At 45.1% G+C, this 27,396-nt stretch overlaps 2 protein-coding genes across 6 annotated transcripts; one reads left to right on the forward strand and one right to left on the reverse strand.

Moving 5' to 3' along the window:
- The first annotated feature begins 2,676 nt into the window (after positions 1 to 2,676).
- Positions 2,677 to 13,232, forward strand: LOC138686118 (uncharacterized). Of its 5 annotated transcripts, none has more exons than XR_011325461.1 (4): positions 2,705 to 2,818; positions 4,754 to 4,867; positions 8,857 to 11,781; positions 13,050 to 13,232. XR_011325461.1 is itself a non-coding variant. In XM_069787525.1 (3 exons), exons 1-3 carry the CDS (start codon positions 2,707 to 2,709, stop codon positions 9,393 to 9,395), a joined length of 765 nt encoding a protein of 254 aa, XP_069643626.1. In that variant the 5' UTR covers positions 2,705 to 2,706; the 3' UTR covers positions 9,396 to 13,232. The 5 variants fall into 5 exon arrangements, 1 of the variants encoding a protein (XP_069643626.1); XR_011325460.1 differs by having other exon boundaries at positions 8,857 to 9,500; positions 11,500 to 13,232; XR_011325462.1 differs by having other exon boundaries at positions 8,857 to 9,500.
- Positions 13,233 to 14,295: 1,063 nt separating this feature from the next.
- PROKR1 (prokineticin receptor 1) lies at positions 14,296 to 23,783 on the reverse strand. Its single transcript, XM_009930428.2, has 3 exons — positions 23,587 to 23,783; positions 21,390 to 22,066; positions 14,296 to 17,375 (listed from the first exon to the last, which is right to left on the reverse strand). Exons 2-3 carry the CDS (start codon positions 21,884 to 21,886, stop codon positions 16,679 to 16,681), a joined length of 1,194 nt encoding a protein of 397 aa, XP_009928730.2. The 5' UTR covers positions 21,887 to 22,066; positions 23,587 to 23,783; the 3' UTR covers positions 14,296 to 16,678.
- Between the last annotated feature and the right edge of the window lie 3,613 nt (positions 23,784 to 27,396).

Below are 27,396 nucleotides of genomic sequence, written 5' to 3' on the forward strand. Positions count from 1 at the left end.
CGGCTCTGGCTGCCCTGTGAACATGTGCCCAATAATGGTTGAAAATAGACATCCAAATACAGTCAATCTTTTCAGTTGGGTGGCAAAATGTTCTCCGCTTAAAATGGCCATTGCTGCAAACTGGCATTGGGCTGCTTTTGGATGCAGGATCATCTTTTGCCAGTTGTGCATCAGAAGCTTCTCTCAAAAATTGTAGATATCAAAAATACAAACATTCACCAGGGCAACCGTTCTGAATTTGGAAAACATCAGCTTGTGTTGGCCAGTGGCTTACTGTTTGCTAAAGCTATTTCATAGAGAAAGAATCTAGTTGGTGGTTTTTTACAGTGTCTGATAACTTCTGTGACCGTAACCTTCCTCAGGCTGAAGCATTCTGTATCATAGCATTATTTTGTGAATGGCTGTTTAAGCTGCTTTCAGGAGCTACTAGCCTCTACTTTGAAAGTAGAAATAGCTTTTTGTCACTGGAGGCTCCCTATCAGATATGTAGTTGCAAAAGCAAGTTTAGAAGTAATTCTTGGTTTTGCATGAGACATCAAGTTTTATTGCTGATTCATCAGGACTGAAAAAAATTACGTACAACCAAAGCAGCACATTGGGAAAGTCAAAGCCGTAATTGAGCTGCTCTGTACTAGTAGATTGAAGTTATCTCTGTTGAAGCGTGTTTTCCTGTTCTTGTATTCTTTCCTTAACAGCAGGATATATTTTTTATTCTTCTGGAGGGATAACTGGTAACTCCAGGATATTGGAATATTGATCAAAACTACTCTGTTGGAGGTACAGATGAGACTACCCAGACACTCAGCAGACCCTCAAATGTTAAGTTACCCAATATTTTTTCAGTGAGTTAGGAATGCACCACAACTTAGTGGGCTGAGTCTAGAGATAGTCCTATGATTACACTCACCCTGGCTATAGTTTGTTCTGTAAATATACTGGTGAAATAATAAAAGGCACATTCTGACCCTCTATGCCAATTGCCTCCGAAAGGCAGAGTATAACATTTCACCATGTAGGCTTTGCATCAAATTACCCTGTAATATCTGCTTATTAGCTCTGAAAGAAACAGACTGGTGAAATCTTTACCCCCCCCCCGCCCCACCCCCAAAAAGTATTTTGAAACACTGTACTTCAAAGGAAGTGAATAAGAAGTGCTTTTCTTCACCTGTCACCTTAGAGGGTACCCATCTGTTTTCATAAGATGGCTAAGATGTGTAAGCTCTCTGTTCTTGCATTATGAGGTGCAAACTCTAATTTGTCCTTCTAGCTCATGATACTACAGACCTCCCTCAAGCTGCCTCTGAATTCTCTTTCCATAACACCTCAAATCCATTTCCTTTGCTTCATCTGAAGCATGTTCCTGCTTTCCCTCAACATGGAGCATGGGGAGAAGTTAATTCCCTTATTTGCAGCATCCCTTTACATATTTAAAGGCCCGAACACAGCTCTGTTCTGCCTTCTCTTCCTGGCCTTAAGCAAGTCGTCCATTCATGCTATGATTAATCTTATGAGACCATGTTTCCTGAAACCCTGATCCTTCCTAGTTGTAGTCTCTGCATGCTTTCTAATTGGCATCTATCTTTCTTGAAGGGGGATCCTCAGAAACGGGCATGGTTTCAGATGAAAATGAACTGGAGACCCCAGCCCAGGCATGATGCTGGGAGCAGTTTTCCATCAGCCATCTGTAATTTGACTGAGACTAACATCCACAAGCCTGTTTATGGGAACACCGGGTGAGCGGGTATGGAGGCTTTCTGGAGTTAAAATCAGAGAACAATCAGCAGATCTCAGAGAGCTCAACAAAGATAACAGATGGCTTCTGAATATGTTTTTTTCCTCTTAACACTTTAACTGGTTAATACTATGTCTATTAAATAATGCATCAAGGAGACACTGTCCTAGTGGTTCCCACAGCAGGTGTTGTGCCTGTGCTGAACCAAAGTTGTGTCTGGACAGCAAGGGAAGAAGACATTTCTGGACTCTCAAGCATGGAGTTTTACCAAGTTTATTCCAAGTTATTCCTTGATGTTTTTGCTGCAGGGAGTCAACATGGATGTTGTTGATACTGACATGGAAGACTGTTAGAGGGCTTGGCTGAATCCCCTCTCTCACTGCAGTGGGGTGAAGGCGTCGCTGTCCTGTGCAGCTGCCAGTCAACAGTGAGGAGGACTTTGTGGACGTGGTTCCCTCTACAACACCCACACCATGGTTTTTGACTGCCTCGTGTGCCTGTCTTGTTGTAGTGAACAGGCTCCTCTCAGGGGAAAGAGCCGAGGGGCAACCAAAGCTGCCATTGACTGGGCCCCACCACTCCTGCCCCAAGCTGCGCATGGCCGCAGCCCTCCCTGCAGCCCTGAGCCCTGCGCCATGCCACTCCCCCCATGTCGGGGCTGTGTCGGGACGGGCAGTGCCGGCCGGCGCAGCCTGGCCCCGGACGGGCAGGAGGCCCAGGGCCCAGCTCGGGCTGCCGGCCCTGTCGCCAAGCAACAGGTGCCAGGGCGCTCGCCATTGGCCACGCCCAGAGGCATCGTGACCGCCAGCCAATGGGGCGGCGCTCTGCTGGAGGAGAGAGAGAGCTGGGGCTTCTGAGGCGGAGCCCCCTCGGGGGAAGCTGCCCTCGCAGCGTTGAGGCGAGGCGAGGCGAGGCCAGGCCATGCCAGGCCTGGCCTGTCCCAGGAGAGCCAGCCTGGGGACTGTGCCCAGGGCATGGCTGGAGCCGGGCCGTCTCAGGGCAGAGCCGCCTCAGCAAGCCTGCCCCAGGAGGGGCCGGAGCAGGTCTGTAGCACGGGGCTGGGCCTTGCCCCAGGCTTGGCTTCAGGTGGGCCAGGGCCGGGGCGAGGGGCCGTCGGGGCTGCGCTGGGCTTGCTTGCCCTGCCCTGCCCTGCCCTGCCCGGCTTTGCCCGCGGGGCCGGTCCCTGGGGCGGGCTCTGCCTTGGGCGCCGCCTTCTCTCCCCTCTCCCTGCTTCCCGGCTGCTCCTGCCTCTGGCCGGGGCTCCCTCCCTTCCCCTCCCCTCTCCTCTCCCCGTCGGCGGGTGCGCGCGCGGCTTCGGGAAGCTTCGGGCGGCAGCGGCCGGCGCGAGGGGAGCGGGGCGTTGAAGGCAACGGCCGCCGGCGCGGGGCGCTGCGCGTGGAGCTGCCGGCGGGCCGGAGCGGCGCTGCCCTGGGGGGGAGGGCGGCCGGGGGAGCGGACGCCTCGTCCTGAGGTACCGGCGAGGGGAGAAAGAATCCCGCTTTCCTCCGGGGAGCAGGCAGTGGGCAGCTTGCCTAGAGGCCCGGAGCCAGCGCCCGGCCCTGCTGTGAGGAGCCGGTGCTGTAGCAGGCACCAAGTGTGCTCCAGGGCTGTGGAACGTGGGCGCAACACTGGGGGGTTGAAGCCTGAGGTCCCAGCAGTTCAGAGGCTGAGCACTGAAGTCGGAGGCTGGGGACCTCCGGTGCTGCCTGTTTCTGCCTCAACAGAAGTCACTACAGCACTTGCCCCCTTGGCATTTGGAAAGTAGCAGAGTTGTTTTAGTATTGAAACAAGGGGCCTGTAGGAAGGTTCGTAAATGTAAACATACTCGAAACCCTGTTCTTTAGACAGAATTATTTGCATGGAATAAATGAAGTGTGGCCCATGCACTGAGCTACACCTGGGGTTTTGGGGGCCAGAAACCAGCCAAGGGCTTTGTGCTCAGTGAGCTCCGGTCTTGCTGTGCTGGACATGAGGAGAAGGGGGTGTGAATCACCCCCGAGCCGAGCAGGAGCTGCCTGACCAGGCTTAATTCTGGTATTGGCCAGCTTTGTGGTGCTTGAGTGAAAAGGTGGTGTGGAGTCATCTTTTCAGAGCAGTGTCACAAATGTGTCTTAGCTTCTGGTGTGGGTGCCTGTCGCTTTTCCATCCCTGCTGCTTGCAGAGGGAGGAGGTGACCTGCTTTCAGAGAGGCCCGCCCGCCTTCGTATGTGTGAAAGTCTTGTAGGGTGTGGTCTGAAGTGCACTGGCTTGCTTGTTGCTTTCCCTCTGTTATAAATGAATTTAGTCCCAAACAGGATTCCAAACAAAGTTAACAATTTATTAAATGAATAAAAGCAAGCAAACAGCGCTGGGTACGCCAGGAGCTTCTGCTCTACCAAGATGTGCGCCATGAAAAACAAGACAGCTTCTTTTATAGTTTAACGTTTGTTACATATTCATACTAGGCGTGTTCTTCTCCATCTCCTCGTTGTGGGGTGCTTAGAAACTTATCTCTGACCAGGTTCCCTACTGTTCACGCTAGACAGCAGACATCCTGTGTAACAGCGGACACCTTGCACAGCACCAGCTGCGATTATCAGAACCCAAACAAGTTCACAACAGACACCTCCCCCTCAACAAATACATACAACAAATGGCCCATCAAGATCCCAAGCACTGTAATCCCTGAGGCCAAACACACATCCAAATGCCTCAGTTCTCCTCCAGGATAGTTAACAACAAAACCGGTTTTGGGTTGGCAAAAAAAAAAAAACTATGTACATATCATTTGTCTCCTCCCGGCCTGCGGTTATACAAGGATCGACAAAATGGTTAAAGATTACATAGACAGTGAGGGTCACATTTTATTATGCGGCCCTAGCATTGTTTATATTGACACAAATCAGATGAACATATTTCACACCTCTTAAGTACCTGTTTGCAGAATATGCTGGATTCTGGTGTTTGGCAGCCCAGAAATTAATCTCCCTGCTTTATTTTTGTTCTGGAATGGGCTGTAGTAATGTGGCTTGTCTGTTGCAGCATCTTCTGACAAGCTTGGAATGCAGATGAGGAGACTAGAGCTGACTGGTGACCAGGTAGGCTTCTCTGCTATTTACAGCTGGGACCAGTTCTTACGTGACTTTCCAGCTCCAGGTGAGAAACTCGAGTTGCAAAGAAAGAGTACCGTGAAGGTGAAAAGGTGAACGGAAGCAAAACTTGGTAGAAATGAATGCCTCGCTTAGCTGACACTGAGTCCAGATTTCCACAAGGTAGCGTAGCAGTAGCTCGTGTTCACATGCTGATCCCACTGCTTCTGCCTTGCCCTTCAAAGCTGGGTGTTTGATTCGTTTACCTGACTGAAAGCCAAGTGTAGTTTGTTCTCCCTTCTAGCTTTTCCTAGATGCATATCCTGGAAGTAGCGGTACCTGATACCTTCTGTCTGTCTGTCTGACAGGTCTGTTTGCACTCAGCCACACAAAATGGAGAAATTAAGCAACACCTCAGATTATTCTAGAATACCCTTTGCTTTGAAAAGCATTACTTTTTGCTAAAAAGTGGGAAATGACCAAAACGAAAATACCTGCCAGTTGATGCATTTCATAAAAATTCACCTATATTCTTAGATCAGTCTAGTGTCTCTAAAGTTCGTTCCGTTCCTGAAGGGTGGTCTCCTTGGTTCCTTCCTCTCTGCCTTCCCAAGGTGAATTCACTTGGCTGGGTGGAGGGATTCCACTTTCTGCTTGGCAAGTACAGTGTCATATCTGGTGTTTGTGGTGGCATCTTGCATTAGGGAAGAAACAATCGAGAACATTGGTTCCCATTGGGGTGGCCAGTAGCAAGGTTTGCAGTTGTTGTGGACCCTTGCGCACCTGGGTTGTCCTGAGAGAGCTGTCCTAGGGAAACGTGCTTTCCTTTTGCTGTATGTGGTGCTCTGCTTGAAGTATAGTCCTGTCTGCACCGCTAGCAGAGACTCTCTTGCCTGTTTGGTCAAGGATACCCTGTCCCTGGGCCAGCAGTCTTTGTTCTTCAAGGAAGGGTCCTGTGGTCATAGGAGCTGAAGCCCTGACTGTGCTACTAGCCTGATGGTGTCTACTAGCCTGATGGTGTCAAGCAGCAGGATGTGTTTGCTCCTATTTGTGCCTTCCTGAGGAGAATACTGCCAGGGTCCTGGGCTCTTCCCCCTGCATGGTGCTTGATGTCATTTGTGTCCATCTAGATGGCTGGGAGATAGGTGGGGGATGGGAGGAAAGGAAGGCAGGGGGTGGCTGGGGTGGAAGTTCCCTGCACTTGCGTGCAAGCAGTGGAGAAGGTCTGCCCTGCTTCCCCCAGCCCATCAGGATGTATTCTACAAACCAAGAGAGAAGTCTTGCCTTGCTTCACCCTTCTGCCTGTGCTCTGCACAGAGTGTGTTGCCTGTGTACCAGTAGGAGCACCTCACCTTCCCCTGCCTCTCTGGGTATGTTGTACAGATGAGCAGTATATTTTCTAAGTACAGTCATCTCTCTGGTCTATAGACAGCCTATATTCCACATACGGGCAGAAAAGCCCTGTACTACCTGTGTGCACCAAGTCTTTGCTCTGCAAAGAGAAAAGCCTCACCTCACCTGTTTGTGTGCTTCTGTAGGCAGAACGTGGCTGATGTGCAGAGAGACCCCCCTCCTTCACCATGCAGTCTCCCTAGATTTCACATGCAGGTGGGTGGAAAAGCCTAGCCTCACCTGGCCCATCTCTGCTCTGTAACCAGAATATGTTCTGCATCCTGACAGTAATGCGGTGTGTGGTGCTCTCTACATGTATTCTCCGTACAGCCATTTTATAGTCTGTATGGTGACAGAAAGGTATTGCCCCACCTCACACTTCTGTTGTCTTCTGTTCTCTATACGGCCAGTGTACACTGTATAAGCAGACCAAAAAAGTCCTGCCTTGGTGGTATTTAGTCTATGACTAGATGGAAAAGACATGTTTTGCTTGCACACGGTCTGTCTACAGGTGGAATATAGTCTATATCCGGAGAGAAAAGCCTCACCGTTTCTTTTCTGATAGGCGGAGTATATCCTGTTATATGCTACATACTGAGAAGTCAAGTGTGACTTTGCCTGTCCATGTGTAGTCTTGAGGAAGAAGTATGTAGTTTGTACAGTGGCAGAAAAGCCTCCCCTTGTTGGCATGTTGTGCGTACAGAGGTGGTACATAGTAAACATAGACGTAGGCGAGGCATGGCTTTTCTAAATACGTGTACATTTAGCCCATATATTCTCTATGCAGACAGAAGCCTCTCATCACCTTGCCTATGTGTATTCTGGGTGTGGACAGGCTGCATTCTTTATAAACTGAAAAGCCCTCGTTTTCTATCTGTTTATGTGCTATGTGCAGCGTGCATTCTATAGAGGCAAACAAAATCCTATTTTCAGCCCAGTCTGTATTTTGTAGATTGGATGACTTCTGTGTACGGACAGAAAAGCACTGCTCTATGGACCTCTGTCCTCTATAGAAGGAGGCTATCTTCTGTAAGCAGAGACGACCCGCCTCATCTGTTTGTATCTACTCTACATATAGAATGACTATAGTCTATATGCAGACAGTATGTGTGCTCTATACAGAGAGAAAAACAAGGCCTTGCCCCTCTCTCTGTGTATGTCTGCATGTCAAGTATGTGCATTCATGTGCATGTGTTCCAAGTAAAGACAGCATGCATTATACGCAGAGAAAGAAATGTCCTTCCTCCCTTGGCCTTGAAAATGTCTATGTTCTTTGTAGAGATAGTATATATTTAACATAAAGGCAGAAAAGCATAGCTTCCCCTCACCTGTCTCTCTGTTTTATGTAGTATGTATGCAGTTTACAAATTGTATGTATATTCTGTATGTTCTGTGTATGTGTTCTGTGATTAGAGTGCACGTACAGATAGAAAAACATGGTTGTGCTTCCTGTGCCTGTATACTTTTTTATGTGTAGTAGATACAGGGAGGAATACAGGGAGGAAAAAAAGCCTCAGTGAGGTGAGATCAGCTGAGGCTTCTCTTCCTGGATATAGAGCGTATAGTGTCTGTATAGACCGTGTCGGGGGTGGTGGTGGTGTGTGTATATATAGTCTCGAAATACATGTTTACATATATCTGTATATGTCTATCTGTACATATTCTGTATATACTTGCTGCATGTTTTATGTGTAGATTCTGTGTGTATAAATTTATCTAGATGGTGTCCTAGCTGTGTGTATTTCATATCCAGACAAAAATTGCCTCACTCGGGCAATGCAGGACTTGTTCTGTAGTATGTAATGTAAACAAAATGAAAAAAGCTTCAGCTAAGCAAGGTGTAATATACATAGTGTCTTGTTAATGCCCCGTTCACAGATACAAAAACCTCAGCAGAACTTTTCCAAGCGTATGCAGTAAATATACCGTCAAGTTCTATCCAACCTAGAGATGGAAAACAGGAAATAGTCCATAACCTTTTGTCCATATGCAGAGTCACTGCTGTCTGAATGTCTTCCAGCTTCAGCCTGGGGAGATGAGCTGAGTCTTCTGAGTTGACACAGATGTGGAATTTGTGCTGCTTGTGTATCTCTTGTGTAGTGGGCGAACAGGGAGGGTGAGGTGATAGTGACCGCAGGAGCAGAGAAGTGGTTCCCAGGTGAAATAGGAGCTCTCCAGGTGGTCATTTGGAGGGGCTGAGGGGAACGTTTTGGGAGCCACCTTGTATGTCGGCCAGAAAGTTGCAGATTTCTTCAAAGGCAGAGAAGTGACTTGTGCCCCTACACAGGTGCCACCTGTGAAGGATGAAAGCTCTCTAGGAAGCATTAAGAGAGATTGCCCCCAGACTTGACTTATCCCTGTGCAATAGCAGGGGTCTGGGAAGAGGTCTGGCATCAGTGTTCCCATCGGGTATAGTCCGCCTAAATACAGGCAGCGTTTCCGTTCTGGGAATGTGCAGTATGGTTCTTCAGCACAGCAAAACCAGTGAGAAATGAGGAATTTCCTGGGAACCCCTAGGAGATGATGAATTTGGATGCATTCAAGAGCTTTCACACAACTTGCTAGGAATTATTCTCTCTAGATGATTGATGGGAATGTTGTACAGTTGTTGGTTGGGAATTTCTGAATGAGACTAAAAATAATTCTTTAACTGTTGTTTTCTAGGACTACCCATAACAGTTTTGAAGCATGTGAGGGGTGCATCATCACATGGCCCTGGAGGAGCACTTCAATGCCCAGCTATTCTAGAGTCCTTCACTGAGTGGCTCTTTTGGGTTCCTCCACTGCCTGGCTTTATGGGGTGGTTCAACACCTGGACTTCTTGGGGAGCCTCACCATATATCTCTTTAGCAGTGCTTCATCGTCAAGATTTTATTGGGAGTGCATCACCACAAGACCGTGGTGCAGTGTATCACTGCCCCACCCTGGAGGAGCCCATCATCATCCTTGCCTCAGAGGAGCCCTTCACCACGCTACACCGAAGGAGTCCATCATCATCCCTGCCCTGGAGGAGCCGTTCATCGCCCTGTGTCGGAGTACCCTTCATCACTGTGCATGTGGGAGCCCATCATCAACCCTGCTGCGCCGTGCCATGCCGCCACGGAGGAGCCCTGCTGCGCCGTGCCGTGCCGCCACGGAGGAGCCCTGCTGCATCGTGCAGTCATGATGTGTCTCTTTATTGCGTCATGGGACTGTGTTTGTAGCCGTTTAGCGTGCTAGACTGGAGGAGACCTTCATCATGCGACTCCGGATGAGCCTATCGTCATCTGTCGCTACTTGGAGGAGCCCTTCACCCTGTGTGGTGTGTGGTAGGTATTGCGTGTTATGTGTTGTATTTTGTATTGTACTGTATGTTTTTTAAATTGTGTTTTGTCTTTCATTGTCTTGTATGTATTGTATCCCTTGTCTTTTATTGTATGGTATGGTATTTATTCTGTGGTTTACTATGTATCGTATTATACAGTAAGGTATGTAACGTATGGTGTTGTATGTATTGTGTGTATCGTCTTCTGTGATATGAATCATATGTACTGTAGTGTATCGCATGTATAGTACTGTTTTAATGTATGTAGTATATGGTATTTATTGTGTTGTATTGTGTTTTTTCTTGTGTTGTGTACTGTATTTTACTGCCTTTATTACGCCGTGTAGTATGCATTATATTTTCTGTTGTGTTTTGTATTGTATGTATTGTGTTGTAGTGCATGGAATAGTATTTATAGTATTGTGTTTTGTATTGTTTTTTATGTATTTTATTGTATTTATTGCATGTATTGTATTTTGTGTTGCATGTATAGCATTTTGTATCATATGTATTGTCTTTTGTGCTGTATTGTACCTGTTGTATTGTACGTATTGTGTTTTGTGTTGTATGTTTGCATTGTATTTTATGGTCTGTATTGTACGGTATGATTCTGTGATTCACTGTGCTGCTGTGGAGGAGTCCTTCAGCATCATGGCGCCCCCAAAGAGCCCATCATCATCATCACCGCTCTGGAGGAGCCCTGCATCGTGCTTTCCCAGAGGAGCCCTTCATTATGCCGCAGTGGAGGTGCCCTGCATCATGCCTCGCCTGGAGCACTTGTTCATGCCGCCCCGGAGGAGCCATTCACTGCACCGCCCTGCAGAAGCCCATTATCATCCCCACCCTAGAGGAGCCCTTCATCGCCCTGCCACGGAGGAGTTCATCATGCTGTGTGGCTGTTCTTGCAGACTCTCATTGCACCACCCCTGAGGAGCTCTTCACCGTCACGCCACTCCGGAGGAGCCCTTCAACACTGTGCTGTCACAGCGGATATCTTCATTGCGTTGCGGGGCAGTTTTTGTAGCTATTTAGCATGCTACACCAGAGGAACCCTTCATCGTGCGTGATAGGTATTGCGTGGTATGTATTGTATTTTGTGTTGTACTGTGTATTTTTTAATTGTTTTGTCTTTCGTTATCTTGTATGTCTTGTATGTGTTGTCTCTTATTGTATGGTATGGCATTTATTCTATGGTTTATGTACTGTATTGTATGGTAAGGTAAGTGTTGTCATAAGTGTCATAAGTGTCATAAACAATGCCATACATATGATACAATTATCTGTATTTTACGTATAGTATTTTGTGTTGTATTGCGTTTTGTATTGTTTTTCATGTATTATATTTTATGTATTGTATTGCACATTGTATGTATGGCACAGCATTTATTGTATTGTGTGTATTGTACATTATGCATTGTACTGGGTTGCATGGTAGGTATTGTATGGTATGCTATGTACAGTACAGTATTTATGACATCATATGGTACTTTATGTATTGCATGGCATTGTATGCATTTATTGTATTTTCCATATTGTATTATTTCAAAGTATTGTGTTGTATGTAGCTTATGTACTGTATGTTTTATTGTATGTATTTTATTTTATATACTATATTTTGTATTGTATTTTGAGTATTGTATGTATGGTATAAGTTGTCTTTTATTGTGTGGTATGGCATTTATTGTGTTGTACGTATTCTGTTGTGTTGCATTTGTGGTACTTCTTGTTCTTTGTAGTTTGTAATGTATTGTAGTTGGCATTGTATGTATTATATGTGTTGTGCTGTATGGTACTGTATGTGTGTTGTATTCTAATGTACAGTATTGTCTTGTATGTATGGTATCACGTGGTATTATTTTATATACTGTATTCTATTGTATTTTCTGTTTTATTGTGTACTGCATTTTGTATTGCAGTGCACAAAATAATGCATATTGCGTTTTGTATTGTGTATCCTATTGTGTATTTTATTGTATTCTGTATTCTGTGTATTACCTTGCAAGTTACGTATGGTACTGTGCCACACCAGAGGAGTCCATCATCATTCCTGCCCTGGAGGAGCTCTTCACTGTGCTGCCTCGGAGGAGCCCTTCATTATGTTGCCTGCCTCCTCTCGGAGCCCTTCACTGCACTGCCCCAGAGCTCTTTATCATGCCGCCCGGCTCTTCTTGGAGCCCTTTGTTGCACCGCCTCTGAGGAGTCCTTCACTGTGCCACCCGGCTCTTCTTGGACTCCTTCACCCTGCTGTGACAGAAGAGTCCTTCACCATGCCGCCAGGTTCTTCTGTGAGTCCTTCACTGCACAACACCAGAGGTGTCTTTCAGTGCACTGCCAGGCTCTTTTTTGTGTCCTTCACAATGCTGCCCTGGGGGGTCCTTCTCCTTCCCCCCCCTCCCCCCCCCCCCCCAGAGGAGTCCTTCATCACACTGCCCAGCTGTTCCTGGGATTCCTTCTCCACGCCACCCCAGAAGAGTCTTTCTCTGTGCCACTTGGCTCTTCTTGGAGTCCTTCATCGCACTCTCCTGGAGGTATCCTTCACCACCCTTCTTTAGGGGGTTGTTCACTGTCTGACTCTTTTGGTTTCTTCGTCACCTGGGGGTTTTTTTGAGTGCTTTACCACGCGGCTCTGGAGGTGTCCTTCAGCATCCAGGTTTTCTGGGAGCACTTACCTGCTTGGCTTTCTCAGAGGCTTCCACCATATGGCTCTTTTTGGGGTGTTTCACCCCATGGATTTTTTTCTTGGTTTCTGCAATGTGTGGTGTATACTGGAGAGCTTAACGGCGTTGTCCTGGAGCAGTGCTTCACCAGCTGGCTGTTCTGGAACACTTCAGTAGCTGGCTTTTATTGGTGTGCTTCAACGCGCAGCCCTGTTGTAGCTGTTCAGTGCCTTGCTGTCTGGAGCACTTCAGTGCATGTCTTTTTTGGAGCTCTCCACCGCCCAGTTGTTTTCAGCGCAGATGATACCGAGTGTTTGGAATGGGGTAGCCCAAGCATCCAGCAAGGGTCACAGCCCTGCCGACACAGGGAGTGATGGAGAATGCAGATGGCAGAAGTGTTGGTGAAGTGCCTAGGTGCCTGAGTGATGAAAGCTGAAGCACCTGTTGCTACTTGTGGGAGGTATGGGAATCCTCGGAATATCTGCATGCCTCTGTCACCAAGGTGGCTGGTGCAGTTTTCAGGGCTGTGCAGAAGGCATGTGATGCTGTGCTGCAGAGGCAGCAGCTGGAGGGTGCTATTGCCACAGGAAAGGCTGCCAGGCTCAGAGAAGAAGGAGCAGTTAAGCCTGAGCTCCTGAGTGAGTCAGTCAGTCAGTCCTCAAGGAAATTTCATGTCCTGGCTATTTTGACCAACCCTGGCCTGGAGTCTTGCAGGTCATCCTCCTTTGGTAGAGGGACGATGTTTGGAGTTTCTTTTCCTGCTATTGCTTTATTGAAATACATACTTTTTTTTCTCAGTGCCTGTTGCTGAGATTAACTGCTTTTTCTTCTCTTATTTCTCTCGTAGCTGTTTGAGGTCACCATTTTGGTTTCCAGTTACACCTGTTGTTTTTCAGAGAGCCAGTGTGAAGGAGCAGAGACTGGATTTTACCTGCAGTTATCCCTGGAGGAGCTGCTGCAGAAGGAAGCCAGCCTATGGTTTTGGGAGCTGTGCCACAGGACAGCTGAGCAGAAATCTGGCCTGATAGCACTGCATTTTTGCTTTTGGCAATAAAGATTGGAGCAAGCCACAACTGAGACATGGTGGCATCTGGTTTATTTGCTGCATGGTTATCTAAACCCTGCTAACAGCTCTCAGGAGGATACCTCGCCCCCACCTGCTCCTCATCCTTGACACATCCCACAGCTCTTGCATGGTGAAGTCCGTATTGCTGCTGTGGCAGTGGAGCTAATAGTGGGCAGCTGGCGACCACAGAGGTGTTGCTGCAGTTTTTACTGCATTCCAGTGGGTAAGTGTGTGTGCTGGACGTGGCTGCTTCTCTGCGACAGATGCTGCCTTTGTCCCAGCTTGCGCTTTTCTTTCTCTGTTTAAGCATGGCTCTTGCAAGCAGAGCTCTAGGTAGGTGCAGTCCGTGTTCAATTTCCTCACTAAATGTTGCCATTCAATGTAGGTGAGAAAGTGCTTCTGCAGGGAGGGGCCAGGCAGGAGGCAGCAGGGTAGCCCCCACCTGACAGGAAGCCAAGGGAGCACCTGTTAGCACCCATGCTCCCTAGCCTGAGTTGTGTGGGTACAAAAAAGCCTTCCTGTTCTTTTTTCCCTGCACAACTCACTTAAGCTATAGGGAGTGTGGGGTTTGGTCCCCTCTCTTGGCTGCTCTGGCTGGACCGTGGCCTGCCTGCTCCCTGAGGAAGCCACTCGGGTCAGGGCCTGTCCCCACTGCACACTTCTGCACTTAAAGGGAGTTTTAAAGTGACTGTAAGAGTCTTTTAAATTCTCCATTTAAGTGCAGTCATGGGTGGCACGCAGGCCCTGGCTGATGGAGGGTGCCATACCTTGTCACTCCCTAGCTGAAATGTGTTCTGTGGGGACAAAAAAGCTCCATGGGGTTTCTGTCCCCATGCAAGTCCCTTGGGCTTGCTGCCCTGGGCTCCTGGTCGCTAGAGATCAGTTTAGGAGCAGGCATTGGTCCCTGAAAGTGAAGCCCGTGACCAGTTTTGGGCTGTTTGGAATTGGTGCAGGCACAGGCTAAGGGTGATGTGACTGTTTGGCTGCTCTGATTAGGGAACGGGACTGCTGCCCTTCCTCAGTGGAAATCCCCCTCTTTCTGGGGATGCTGGTCACAACAAATGCAATTGAGGGCAAAGCACAGTTTTTTCTCCTGCCCTATCCAGTCCTTCAGGCTGAAACACTGCTGCTGGGAAGACCTCAAAATGTCAAAATACAGAATGTTGCGGACCCCAAAACCTAAATCCGCAATAGGGGCTCTGGCAGCTGCTGCTTTACTACCCTTCACAGAGACAGGGATGCAGTGATGGCTGAGAACACGGGGCAGGCTGGGCCAGAAGAGCTCTCCTGGAGCTCTCAAAGTGATTTCCAGAATTTTAAAGCAATTCTTTCCCCCAATTTTTGCTTGGTACTATATTGCTTGGTGGGGGTGCTTTTTTTTTTTTTAATAACTCAGCCTGAGATGGATTTCCAGGTGTGGAAAATTGTCAGTTGTTTGGCTTTGTTGCACCAAGAAAAGTCTAGGAAAAATAGGTGGAAGGAGTAGTGTGACACTAATAACAGGTAGTAGTGCTAGCTAATCCCCAATAACTAGTACAGGTTTCAGAAGATAAATATGGGTGTATAGTTTCAGAAGAAACCATGAGATTTCGGGAGAAATTACAAGATTAAGCCTCTTGATGATGAAATATTGTAACTCTCTGGTCCTTTGAATTTCTTTGGCAGGCTGGGAAACAAATGGCTTTACTACTTATCCCTATTCAAAAATGTCATTTTGAAGAATGATTTCAGTAATTGTTTTGCCTAACAGAGCAAATTATGAGATCCTCTCCAATGTATATTTTTTAAAAGCAGCGAACAATGAGAGGATTTGAGCACTTCCATGGATTTGAATATCCTTTTGCCATTAAATTTAATTGGTCAGCCTGGTAGTTCTTATTTAGCAGAAAAGGGATAATTTACATTAGTCACTTGGGTAGGAAAATTATGGCTGAGGGAAAAATATAAAAAAAATAATTCACAACACTGATCTTGACTCCGTGTTTACTGTTTTATTAGCAGGATTTGCTGCTCACTTTAAATTCATGAATAGACAAATTATTTACAAAAGCCACATACTTTAAAACAGGAAGCATTTGTCATCACGATAGAAAAGACTTGATTTCAATACACAAAAATCCATGATATCTTATGTATAGTTTCAATCAGTAGGTATTACTGCTACTGTCACCTGCTTTATCACGATTATCAGTTAAGAAACACCTGTCCTGGAGTTGCACAAAATCAGAATAGTAAAAACAGCACCGGGGGGAGGCAATGCAGAATTCATCTTGAGTTGTTGCCTCACGTTTGACCAGACAATGAGCTACTCAACTCAACCAGTGACTAGCTTGCTGAAGCCTAGAGTCTGTCTCCATTGCTTGCAGGAAGACAGATCATCTCAAGATCTTTATGCTATTTTGGCCCTACTTGTACTATTTTGAAGGTGTATGCAGACTTGGTAAGATGTCTAGGCCCGGTTCAGCAGGGTGGATTTTTTCCCACTAACATCCTATACTTTTATATGGGTCCCACTGAAAAACAAGTTGAAACGCATGAAATTGCGTCTGAACATAAGAAAACACTTTTTAACTGCAAGGGCTGTTAACACTGGTACGGGTGGTCCAGGGAGGCTGTGGTGTCTCCATCCCTGGAGTCAGTCAAAACCCAACTGGACACAGTCCTGGGCAACCTGTTATAGCTGACGCTGCTGGAGTAGAGGCCTAGAGTTGGGGGAAGGGAACAGGTCCCTTCAATATGTAGCTGTGCCATTTCCAAATACATAATGAAAGAGTAACACTCTACATAAACTACAGAGTGGAATATTGATTCTTAAACAACATTCTTAAACAAGGTGTCACAGGAAGAGACTTGAGGTTTTCACTAGGCCATGAAGCAGTATTTAGCTTTTTAGAGAATGTGCCTTTCCTAAGAGTATGCTGCACATTGGACAATAGAAAGCTGGTGGTCTGTAGACTTCAAGGAGCTTCATCATGAGGAGTAAACTGAGAGCATGAAGACTGACATGAAGCATAATGGGCTTTTTGCCATCCTTCCTCTTGTGAGCAGAAGGAAAAGGACACTAAAGAGCTTAAAGGTACAAATGATAAGCTCGAAGGGGTTAAGAGATTTCTCTGAAGAAGAAACAAAGAAGCATCATTGCTAGGATCAGCAATCAACTCTTCCATCATTATAATATGTTTCAATGCATTCATAGACTTTTTTGTTCATCTTAACTCTAAAATGAGTGTCTACATCTGAAGTTTACAGATGGGTGAACTGAAGCACAGCATCAGTCTGAGTCATGGGATTATACAGCAGTCCAGTGAAAAGAGTTCTGGTGGAAGTGCATGGGAGGCTGCTTTTTAAGGCCTCTCACCAATGGTGGATATTCCCACAGACAAGGGAGAAGCTTCTGAGGAGGCATTGTTTCCTTTTTACCCCCTCTTCAAAATATGGGAGATTAGAACTGCAGAAAATTTATTTCAGTTTTATGCAGTCTACTTCCTCTGTGACCGGCATTGCACTTGTTCTCAGGTCTAAATCTGTGCTAGATTTGCTTCCATTATATGTTGATCTCCATCTGAGCAACATGATCTTCTTGAAGTATTTCATGGTGTTATTTTTTACAGTTACAAAACACATGGTGTTTATCATGCTGTTACTCATAGCAATGCATTCAACTATGTAAAAAGCAGTAAGATAATGCTTCTCTTTCACAAAGATGGTGGGGAAAAAGTCACGGACAATTGTGAAGCCGTAGAAAGGTGCCCAGCAGAGAACATAGGCAATCAGGATGCACATCAGTACCATAACAGTTTTTCTTCTGCATCGAAGTCTCTTTCTGATCTGTTCCGTCTGAAATCCTGGTACAGTTTTAAACCAAAGCTCCCGAGAGATCCTGGCATAACACAAGGTCATTGTCATCACAGGTGCAACAAATTCAATGCCAAAGATGAAAAGGAAGTATGATTTGTAGTACATCTGCTGGTCAACCGGCCAAATTTGACCACAGAAAATTTTCTCTTGGTTTTTCACTATAAATAACACCGTTTCAGTAGCAAAGTATGCAGATGGGATAGCTACAAGTATGGAGACAGTCCAGACCAAGGCGATTAAGAAGGTTGCTGTTTGATAATTCATGCGTGGTTTCAGTGGGTGAACAATGGCCAGATACCTGGAACAGACAAATACATTCAAAATTAAGTCTGAAAACACTATTAGTCAGAACATACTTCAAAATACAAGTGGACAGAATTAGGCAGAAGGAAATTGCTGTCATTTTTAAAGAGAGACCCTGACAAATTTGTCTATGAGGAGAGTTAAGAAAATTTTCCAAAGTAGCAGCCCAGAGCCGAGTTCCTAAATCTAAGCAGAAACTCTGAGGTGAATGGCTGAAGGGTTTTTTAGGACAGTGGGTACTTTGCAATCTGAAAATCTGAGCATATGTTAGGGTGTCTGACGATGGATGGTTTTAAGACCTCAGTCTTAAACTCCTGCCTGTTAACAAGATCAAACTGAAACAGTTACCATTTTGTATCACAAACCCTTTAAGGCAGACCACATGTCTGGCAGTTACCAAAAGACTGGAAGAGGAGAAAGAGAGGGAATATTGTTTGCAGGACCTAGCACAATACACAGGTGATGTCGTATCTAGGTTATGCCATGATACAGCATTTGGAAATGCTTTGGTGGACAGCACATGTTAAAGTGAGACTTTGAAACATGCAGTAATATACACCTAGTTAGGTGCAGCTAAAAAGACAAACATGTAGAAACATGAAAATGTTTTCCCTAGGCAGAGAAATATTTAAATATGCTTTTTTTACCAGGAGGTCAAATATACATAATGGTGTTTTTATTATTTTCTTGGTTATTCCATGGGGTATAAAGAGCTGAAGCTGATGCTGATGAATGGTTACAGGTGAGCATGTTTTCAAGACACCAACAAAAGACTGTGTATCCATTTTCTGCCCATGTACATTTTTGTTTCATCTGCTGCAGGTGACTATTGCTAATTAATCTTAAATATGCTGTGTTAAGTAACATACCAAACCGTAAAACTTGAGTTATGTATTTGCACTCCTTATGACTGTAAAGCTGCAAGGTGTACCGTAGTGTTCCACAAAGAAGTGTGGAGAAATGGAAGTACATTGCTCGCAAGATTCATCAGTTGCCCTCGATTCAGTTAAAAAGGGGCTAGGACCAAATGGCATTCACACTGGGTTTTTTTGTTTGGTTGGAGTTTGGAGGTGTTGATTTTTCAAGAAGCTATAGATGTAAGAAGAGCTTACATTAGAGTACACTGTCCCAGAAAGATTAGGATATTTCTGCTAAAAGGAGATTTTTATCACAGACACTCTAGAGCTCCCAGTACAATTGTATTTAACCAAAAGGATTGTTTCAAAAAGTGGCATTTCTCATTCATTCAGAAGCTTTTCTATCTGTATATATTCTATACATTGATAGCATCCACAGGATATATTCATTCTAAAATAAAATGGAAAGTCAGTAGTGCTTTTCATCAGCCAGATCTTGGAAGCAGATGAATTGTTCATCACTCTTAATAGTGCAGGTTAAATGTCAAGGGACAGCAGAATTAGTCAGCCTCATTGTGGAGCTGATAAATTAATATTTTTAGATCAGGTTCTGTGGAAACAAGGTTGTAGGATAATGTTTGTGTATGCATTTATAAGTATTCATATCCGCTCAGCAGAACATTTGTCTGCATGGGGTAAATCTCTCCAACAGAGTCAGGAGAGAGCTTTTGTGGTGGATTTCCTGATTCTCATTGCTTACCACGCTTGGGCTGTTACTGTGGAGTGGTCCTGGAGCACGTGAACTGAGTTCAGATGAAACTGCCCAGGAAGATGTGCTCCAAAAGCGTACATAAAACACACCAAGTGCCCGTGGGCATTCAGTCCAGTGCACCCAGATAAAGCTAAACCCCCCCAAAATATTTATGTCATGGACATTGGACCCTTAGCATGAACTCTTGCTCTTCGGATCCTCTCCTTTCACGTTACATTATTTTCTAGCATAGATGTGGCCTTAAATATGTGAAATTCCTATGTTTCATGTGAATAGACATCAAGGAAGATGAAAGAGAATCCTACCTGAGGGAAATCCTGTGGGACAGGCTTACCCTCTCTACACAGGTGAGCCCTTTTAAATGATCTAAACATGGGAAGACTGTTGGGAGCCTATTCTTTTTTGAGACAGAAGTCAATGACCCACATGACATAACAACCATGGAATGGTTGATTGTTAAACGAACGAGGTGTCTCTCTGTTTACTAGTTCAAAAGCTCACAAAAAAAGGCAGTGAAACCAAAACAGTGTGTTCTTCCAACAAACTTCAGTGATTAATCATTTCCAGAATTGTTTTTAAAAGATGCATGGGGAGATATGCTAGAAATCTTCTGATTTCTTAGCAGGCCTAAGGGCTCAATGACCCATGTTACTTCATCAACCTGGGATGCACTAGCAGAGCTTTCCAAGAAAATTTTTTAGAAGTTGAAAAAGATAAGTAATAGAAAATGGTAATGCATACATGATCGTGTTTAGAAGCTTAATCCCGAGCCCTCAGCTGCTGTTCAAAGGTTATTTTTGTTAGACACTTGTTAAGGATTTGTTTCATAGGAACTGATTGTCCTTTCCCCCACACCAGGCAAAACATCTCTGAACTTCCCCAGAGTCCTTCCACAGACTTCTGTTGACATCAATAACAGCTGAATCAGCTGCACACAAGCTGTATCTATAAAACCATCAGCAGGGTTAACTGCTTCTGAGCTGTCTTTTGGATCACGTACCAAAAACTATGCAACATTAGACTGGAGCATAAAATGACACACAAGAGAAATTAGAAAAAAAAAGAGAAACAGGGGAATCATACAGTGTACATATGCAGAGGGTGTAGAGAGGTGTATATTGTGTTTGTTCACAAAAGATGACTTGTTGTGATGGCCTTTCTGTAAAGAGTTTACTCCGTGGGTCTTTTGGCTTTCTGTGAGTCAGTCATGTCAGCCTTATGTCAGCATGAAGCTGATCCTCAGCACCTGGGTCCATCAGAGTCCGTGGTGCACGAGGCTAAGAGAACAGGAGTCATAAGAAAGAATACAACTAAATTATATTGTTAAAATTCCTGGAGTGAGAGTGGGCATAGAAATATCTCAAGACTGCAGCATAAAGCAGGTAGTATAGCAGGTGAATATTGTGTTCTGCTTACGCCATTATGAAGGCTGTAGGAAAATCTCTGCTAAACTGGGTTGGTGTAGCATTTTGTCATTTTCTGGACAGTGCCATAAATATGGGTGCTATAAATGACCTGTGGGTCTTTCCTGGCTTGCCACTGTGCCATTCTCAGAGAGGCATGTAAAGAGAGAGAAGAGTATGGGAGGAGAGTGTTTTCACGGAGAGGAGAGTGCTGGCCACGCTCACCGAGCATCCATGTCTGGGTTGGAGCATCCAGCTAAGACCTCAGTACTATCAAACAGTTAATTTAATGATTGTTGGGTTTTCTCAGTATGGCACGACAGAGAATAAGAATGCTATTTTGCAGGCTAAACAGAAGTCTTATCTTTTACTCTCTTTCACACCAAAACAAAACCTGGGAAAAACACCTTAGAGGGAGAAAGCAATATCCTGTAAGGCAATAACCCTGTTGGAAACTCACCTGTCAAATTCTGTATCACCAGTCAACTGTTTCTGTTGCTAAAGACTATTTAGTTCACTGTTTATAGAAAAGGTTAGACTCAGAAAAGCTGTGTAGGCCAGTAGTGAAGGTTCCTTAGAGATGTATAGTTTGGTTCAGGATTATGTAGTATGGATGAACACCCTTGTCTCTGGGTGTTTCTGATTTGCTTCTCTCTTCCTCCTCTTTCCCTTATTTCATAAATCGTCTCCTACACTTGAATGAAGCATGTTTTTATGAGAAAAAAAAATGTTTTACTCAATCAACATTCTTTTCACCTCAAAAGTTCAATCAAGAAATTTCCACTAAGTTTTCTCTGGGGTAATGTCATGACCCCATGTGATTAAATTTTTATGAAACAAGATACCCAGGTCTGTGTGGTACCTACCTGGACATCAGCAAATCCTGCAGAACAGCTGAGGATGTTAAAAACCTAGAAATCTGAACAGCCAACCTCAGAAGCTCTGGCCATCTCGTGCAGCCATAGCACCCTACTTACCTGTCAACAGCTATAGCCAGGAGAGCATTGGTAGAAACATAGAGGGAGACGGTCCGTAGGTAGTTGACTGAGGCACAGAGGACATGGCCATGCTCCCAGGACAGTTGCCGCACCACGTAGTAGTCCATCTCAAAGGGGCAGCACACGATAGCCACAATGAAGTCTGAGATGGCCAGGTTGGCAATCAGCAGGTTGGTGAGGTTTCGTAGCTTCTTGTAGCGGGCGAGAGCAGCAATGAAGATGAAGTTGCCGATGCCACAGACCAGCATGATGCCAACCAGAGCCACCCCGATCACAATCTTGGCTGCAAAGAAGGTGCGGGTTTTGGTCATGTCGTCTTCACTGTCCAGTGGCAGGTCGTAATCGCTGTAACTGAAATTGAAAGGGAAGGAGAAGTTTCGCAAGGAGGTTAAATCCCCATTGTGGAGATTGTAGATTGCAGCAAAGTTGAGGTTGACAGTAGCATTTGGGTTATGCTCTGCTTGCTCCATGGCCATGTCTGTCTTCTTTTGACACGTGTGGCTTGGCTGGCCCTTAGTTTTGTGTTAGAATTACCCAGTATGGCAGGGCACGACAGTGGCAGGCGAGAGACCTCATCCAAAGTTTCCTTTTGAGCAGTGAGTCACCTTGTCTTCATCCCCATAAGATTATAGAGCAACAGCCTCATTTATCTCCCTCTGTGGGAATAAAAAGAGCAAAAAATGTCCGTAGAGGAAATTACAGCAAAAATACTGTGCTTGAGGGAAAGCAATAGCCACCTTGTTGCCCCACAGCTCTATTGTTGGCTGTGCACAGTGGGAGGAAGTACCCTGTGAAAGGATGCTTCTGTTATCATAAAAGCCATTGAGTTGCATAATACACTTGTTACACCCAGCAGTTTTATTTACCAACAATGAAATTTTGTTTTCAGCACACAGTGAAATGACAATATAGGAAGATTGTAAAATCCAGTTTAAACCTCCGCCAGCCTTCGAGCTGACAGTGCTGTCATCCCTGTGCAAGGTAAAAAAACTAAAATGAGACGACAGCTCAGTTTGCTGAAAAGTATCTGATGTGCCTTTTAGACAAAGTTTTTGCTTTATTCTAAGTGTCTCAGTCAGAGAGATGTGGTAGGTGAGAAAGGAAAGAGCCTGATGTCCTGGATTCTAAATACATTTCTTAATTAAGTAAGAGTTGCCAAGACCCAAGAAAATAATGAAGCCAGCACTTTCCTTTTGGCAGCCATTAATTGAGTAGGGGGGACCAAATTGTCAGCCAGCATAATCCATTATTGCTTCTCGAAAACCAGTAGAACTCTCCCAATTTGCATACACAAGACTTTGTCCCACGAACCAGTTTGTAGGGCTTTGCTGTGAAGGCAAATCTGCTGTTCACAGGGAGAGTGCTTCCACAAACAGGCTCTTGAGGTGAAAGGGAAAATCTTCCTTAAGCAAGACAAAGTGCCTTGAATTTTTGAAGACAGGGAGGAGCAGGCTTCCTTCTTTGTACGGCCAGTTGTACCAAATGTTAAAAATTGATTTATTTTCCACACTGAGGGAAAAAATCTAATCTACTCCCTAATTTTGCCTCTACTCTATATCAAAATGCTGAGAGGCCTGTCTTCTTGCATCTTCCTGTGCCACATCTGGGAATGCTCACACCACACTCCCAGCTGTCAGGACAGTCCCACCCCATCCCAGAAGAGAATCGGGGGGCATTGCCGCTTTTTCTGCTTTGAGAGGGTAGGTCTTCAGGGTGTCAAATGCCATTGAACAATGTCCATCATGACTACAAAGGACAATCTGCATAGTGGAGCTGTTGCTCCCTTCTTTCCCTAGAACCACCCTCAGCCCCTGATGTACCAACACTTAATAAATTTCTGAGAGAAACTCCCTTGCACAACTTCTGTCTCCACATTGCTTTTCAAACAGAGTTGCAGAACAACAGAATAACAGAAAGCCAAAGCCTGAAACTAAATATCAGTTCATACAATTGACTGCTTTACAAGGCATCCCCACAGCCGCCTGGACATGTGAACATTCATTTAAGAGTTAAGTACTAAATAAATACTTGGATGCAAAATGTGTATGCTGGTCAAAGCAAGGTGCAGTATCTGTTTCAGACAGGTTTCCCTGCAAAATACCAAGAGAGCGCTTTAAAATAAATACAGACAACACAACCATCCACAAACTGACATAACATTATCAGCTAACTGTACCTCTCATCTTCTTGGAGGTCTCAGGCACCCTGTGAATAATAGCCTCCAGGTTTTTCCCCTGCAAATGTGCTGCTGTCACTGGAGCAGAGAAAGGATCAATGAAAGCAGTCAGAGGACTTCGCTGAATGATCATTTCTCTCCCAAGCAGGTTTGCCCTGCTGCTCGGGGAGGATGGGTCTGCTGTCTCTGTGCATGCATCTAAAGCCTTTTCTCAGTGGGAGGCACCTTGAAGCTGTCCATGCATTTCTGATTTTAAAGAGGCAGTGCAATACGGAGACAATAGAGCACAGCCCCCCCCCCCCCCCCCCCGCTTTAAACCCCCTGAGTGCATTGAATTGGCAGAGCAGCTTTGTTACCAAGTCTGAGCAGGACTGTTGCCATGCTGAGCAGCATGGAAGGTGTAAGACTCCGGTCTGCACTTGCTCTTTGAGTTTTGTCTGTGCTGGGCAGCAGCTACCTGCACCTGATGTGACACAGAAGCAAAATACAAACCTCCCAGTGGAGAGGAGGGGGAGAAAGGAGGGTGAACTACTTTCCCAGGGAGCTTTCTCCGTGGATCTCTCCCTGGCTATTGTCTTTAGGACTGCAGCTGTGGCAGCTCCTGCAGAAGGAGGGTCAAATGTTGAATAGCTGTAAATCAGAGGACCCCTCACAGCTTTTCTTGCCCTGTCAGGGAATCACTCAGAGCAGAAAAGTGGCAGTGAATCCTTAAGGACTGCATGTTCTTTGCTAATGCTGCCTCCTTATTGCTCTGAAGCACTTGCAGCCCAGGGAGCAGTTCTCTTGCTTCCCAATTCTCCAGAAGGAAAGGAAACGCACAGCAGATCCCCTGTCCTCTTCTGCACCTCCAGTGTTATTCACATTACTTGACATTTTGCAAGATGCATAGTTGGGCCACATTATGTAGTCCCCAGCGGATGAGACCGTAGGAGGCTGTAAGAAGGTCATGAAGAGTGTAAAAGGTTTGCAGAAAACTTAAAATATCTGCCCTACAATGCACACTCACAACACTTGGCTTTCATGAGCTAGTGGGCACTTATCTCTGGAAGGAGGAGATAAGGAAAGAAATCTCTTAATGTGAAATATGTCTGGGGTAAAAGGGCCACTAATGTAACATTCCTTCCAGAAAACTTGTGGAAGGCCAGAGAGCTCCCACTGTCTGGAGCCAGCAGACAGCATTAAGAATTTCACAGCAAATACTTTGCTTGGCTTTATTTTTGACAGTCAGTGTAATAGGTAAAAAGCCATTAAAGGATTTTTAATATCCTGAAAGGGTGCAACCAAATGAACAATGAGGAAATCAGATACAGTCAACCTGTTGAATTCTGTCACAAAAAATGTAAATATAGTAAGTATAGGAAGAGGCAAAGTGAATTTATGGTGTACATCAGAACCACATCTAAAAGATGCCTAAAATGGGCCACTTCTTAAACCTTAAATGTCCCTTAAGAAAAGCTAGTACACTAAAGGGAGCTCTTGCAAGCTTTACATTAGGAACATGCATGATCTCTTTAAGACTTCATTCAGGTGTCTCACATTAAATTATCTAGTGCGTTAATCAAGCAACATGATACCAAATATTTATATTCCTTTAGGCCAAAACCTCAGCTGCTGTAGCACTGTCTTATCCCCATTGACTCAAGGCAAGTTGGCACTGGAGCCCTCTCCAGATCTGCACTTCATGCTCAGTATGTAGCTTCTGTACAGTGGTTGTTCATCTACCGTGCTCCAAGTAACTGTGCTGTATGTCTCAAGCTATTCTCAGAAAATACTAGTAATATTGTGAAATTATGTGATTTGCATGTGCTGTGCAAGGCAGTGCTTTGTAGTTGTTGAATAGAAGCCTTTGAATAGACAATGAAACCAATGGTCCTGGGAGCTGCCCTTACAGCCAAATGGGCAGAGTGAAAGTTAACAGGTGGGTCTAGAGCCTCAGTAACTGTGCTGGTAACCTGCCCCACTACAACAAGGGCTGGGGTGGTAGTGGAAGGACTCTAAAGCCATGGGGTATATGCAGGAGGATTTTCCAGCTGCAGACACTGTGTAAGAAGTCCCAAAGGCTGCCTTCAAAAACCGTAGTCTCTTGTGACATCTGGTGTGAACGTGCTGAAAGAGCAGCTCTCTGGGGCAGCCAGGCTGCGGTATGGCCCAGGCAGCCATCTTTCTGCGCACAGCTGGGATTTTCATTGTCCCAGCATTGCCCAGTCCAGGGGCTTTGCAGCCTGCAGGTCTCATCTTTCTGGGAACAGGGCACTGTGAGGCTTGCAGAGACTGAGATCCTTCCCCACAGACCATACGTGACATCCATTTATCACATGATTATACTCTATTACATTGTATTTCAAAATCCCCATTATTTTGTAGAGAGCACATGATTCTGCTGTCGGGTTTCTGCATAGGACAAGGTTTCTCCAGCATTTTCTTAGCGTTTGTTGGTGGTTCCCCAATGGTGTCACAACAGTTAACACAGTGTCATAATGCATTTTCTGAGACCAGTGTTATCAGTGTGAAGAATTCAGGCTGAGAAAGAAAAGTCAATACTGAAAACTATCATGTAAACAATTTACATTTCTGTTTGTTTGGGGTTTTTTCATTAGTATGCTCACAGTTTGAACAGGGAGTTATTTGGAGACTAAATGATGCAAAAAAAGATCGCAATATAAAGTACTTGTTTAGAGACTTTCAAATAATGAATTTCTAAAACTAGCATTTAGCCTGGGAACAGACCTAAGGACTCTGGCCTTTCATTTCAAAACAGCAAACTCACCAGCTACTGTCTAATTTTTCCTAATTGCTAAATAAATTGGACTCTAAGCGAGGTAATTAATCCTAGGGGACTCACATAAGCTTTGCATAAAGTACAGCTGGAGTTTTACAAAGGTTGCTAATACAAATCAGTTGGTGAAATGTGACAAAAGCATCAAGCATCCTGTGATTTTCTGGAAAAACAAACAAAAGGTAGCAGCACACATGGGTTATAAACATGTGTATTCCTGCTCAGTATTCCAACCAGACATTCAACTCAGGGGCTGTACTAAATCTAAGAGTATGTAACTGACATTAATGTTCAAGAGGACACTAGACTCGCTTACACAAAGAGTTAGGTATATTTTTCTAATACATGAAATCATGATTTGTGGTACTAGAGGAAGGTGACTTTTGGATGGAGTTTGGCAAATATGTGCACATAGGAGTAATCCCACCATACTCAGCTGTTCCGTTGGTCACTTGGGCCATGGAAAAGCCCTCAGAAGGAGAGAGCAGAAAGGTGTTTGACTTCATTAATGGGTTATGTCATCATGTTACTTTGTCTTACCACTTTTTTCTGCTTCCTTACTGAGTGTATCACTTCCTGGCTTGGGAAAAGGGGCAAAGCATCTGAAGGAGCAGCAGAGCAGGCTGTCGGCAACCATAGTGATGCTCTGCAAAGATGGTTGTCCACACTGTTGGAACAGCAGACATGGCCCTTTCATCCAAAAGGTCTTTTTCCGCACAGGTTTCTGTGGACAGTGGCATTCAGGCAGATCTCACAGCTGAATGACACAAGGTTTAGCAGAGCTGCACAGAGCTCACTGAATGTGCCAGATGACACAGGGGCAATCAGCAACTTTATTCCAAGTGGAAGCTTCTTTCTGGTCTCTTTTCTTCACTTTTTAGTTCTCTTCCAGTGTGTATTTCCCGTTTTCTTCATCTTTGTTCATCATTTTATGACTGCGTAAGAAAATGGTGTTTGCTCAGCTTAGCATGGCAATCTTCTGTGAGAAGCACACTCCCTGCCCTCAACAATAGTCTATGAAATATGTAGATATA

The sequence above is a fragment of the Haliaeetus albicilla genome, chromosome 7 (genome assembly GCF_947461875.1).
Source record: "Haliaeetus albicilla chromosome 7, bHalAlb1.1, whole genome shotgun sequence".
Lineage (NCBI taxonomy): Eukaryota > Metazoa > Chordata > Aves > Accipitriformes > Accipitridae > Haliaeetus > Haliaeetus albicilla.

What these genes read in the sequence shown, in the direction of transcription:
- LOC138686118 (XM_069787525.1), top strand. Translation starts at nt 2,707, where the DNA reads ATGGCTGGAGCCGGGCCGTCTCAGGGCAGAGCCGCCTCAGCAAGCCTG. An exon ending in TGCCCCAGGCTTGGCTTCAG is followed by an intron (nt 2,819 to 4,753) that starts GTGGGCCAGGGC and finishes TGTCTGTTGCAG; the next exon opens with CATCTTCTGACAAGCTTGGA. An exon ending in ACGTGACTTTCCAGCTCCAG is followed by an intron (nt 4,868 to 8,856) that starts GTGAGAAACTCG and finishes GTTGTTTTCTAG; the next exon opens with GACTACCCATAACAGTTTTG.
- PROKR1 (XM_009930428.2), bottom strand. Translation starts at nt 21,886, where the DNA reads ATGGCCATGGAGCAAGCAGAGCATAACCCAAATGCTACTGTCAACCTC. An exon ending in CTGGCTATAGCTGTTGACAG is followed by an intron (nt 17,376 to 21,389) that starts GTAAGTAGGGTG and finishes TGTCTGTTCCAG; the next exon opens with GTATCTGGCCATTGTTCACC.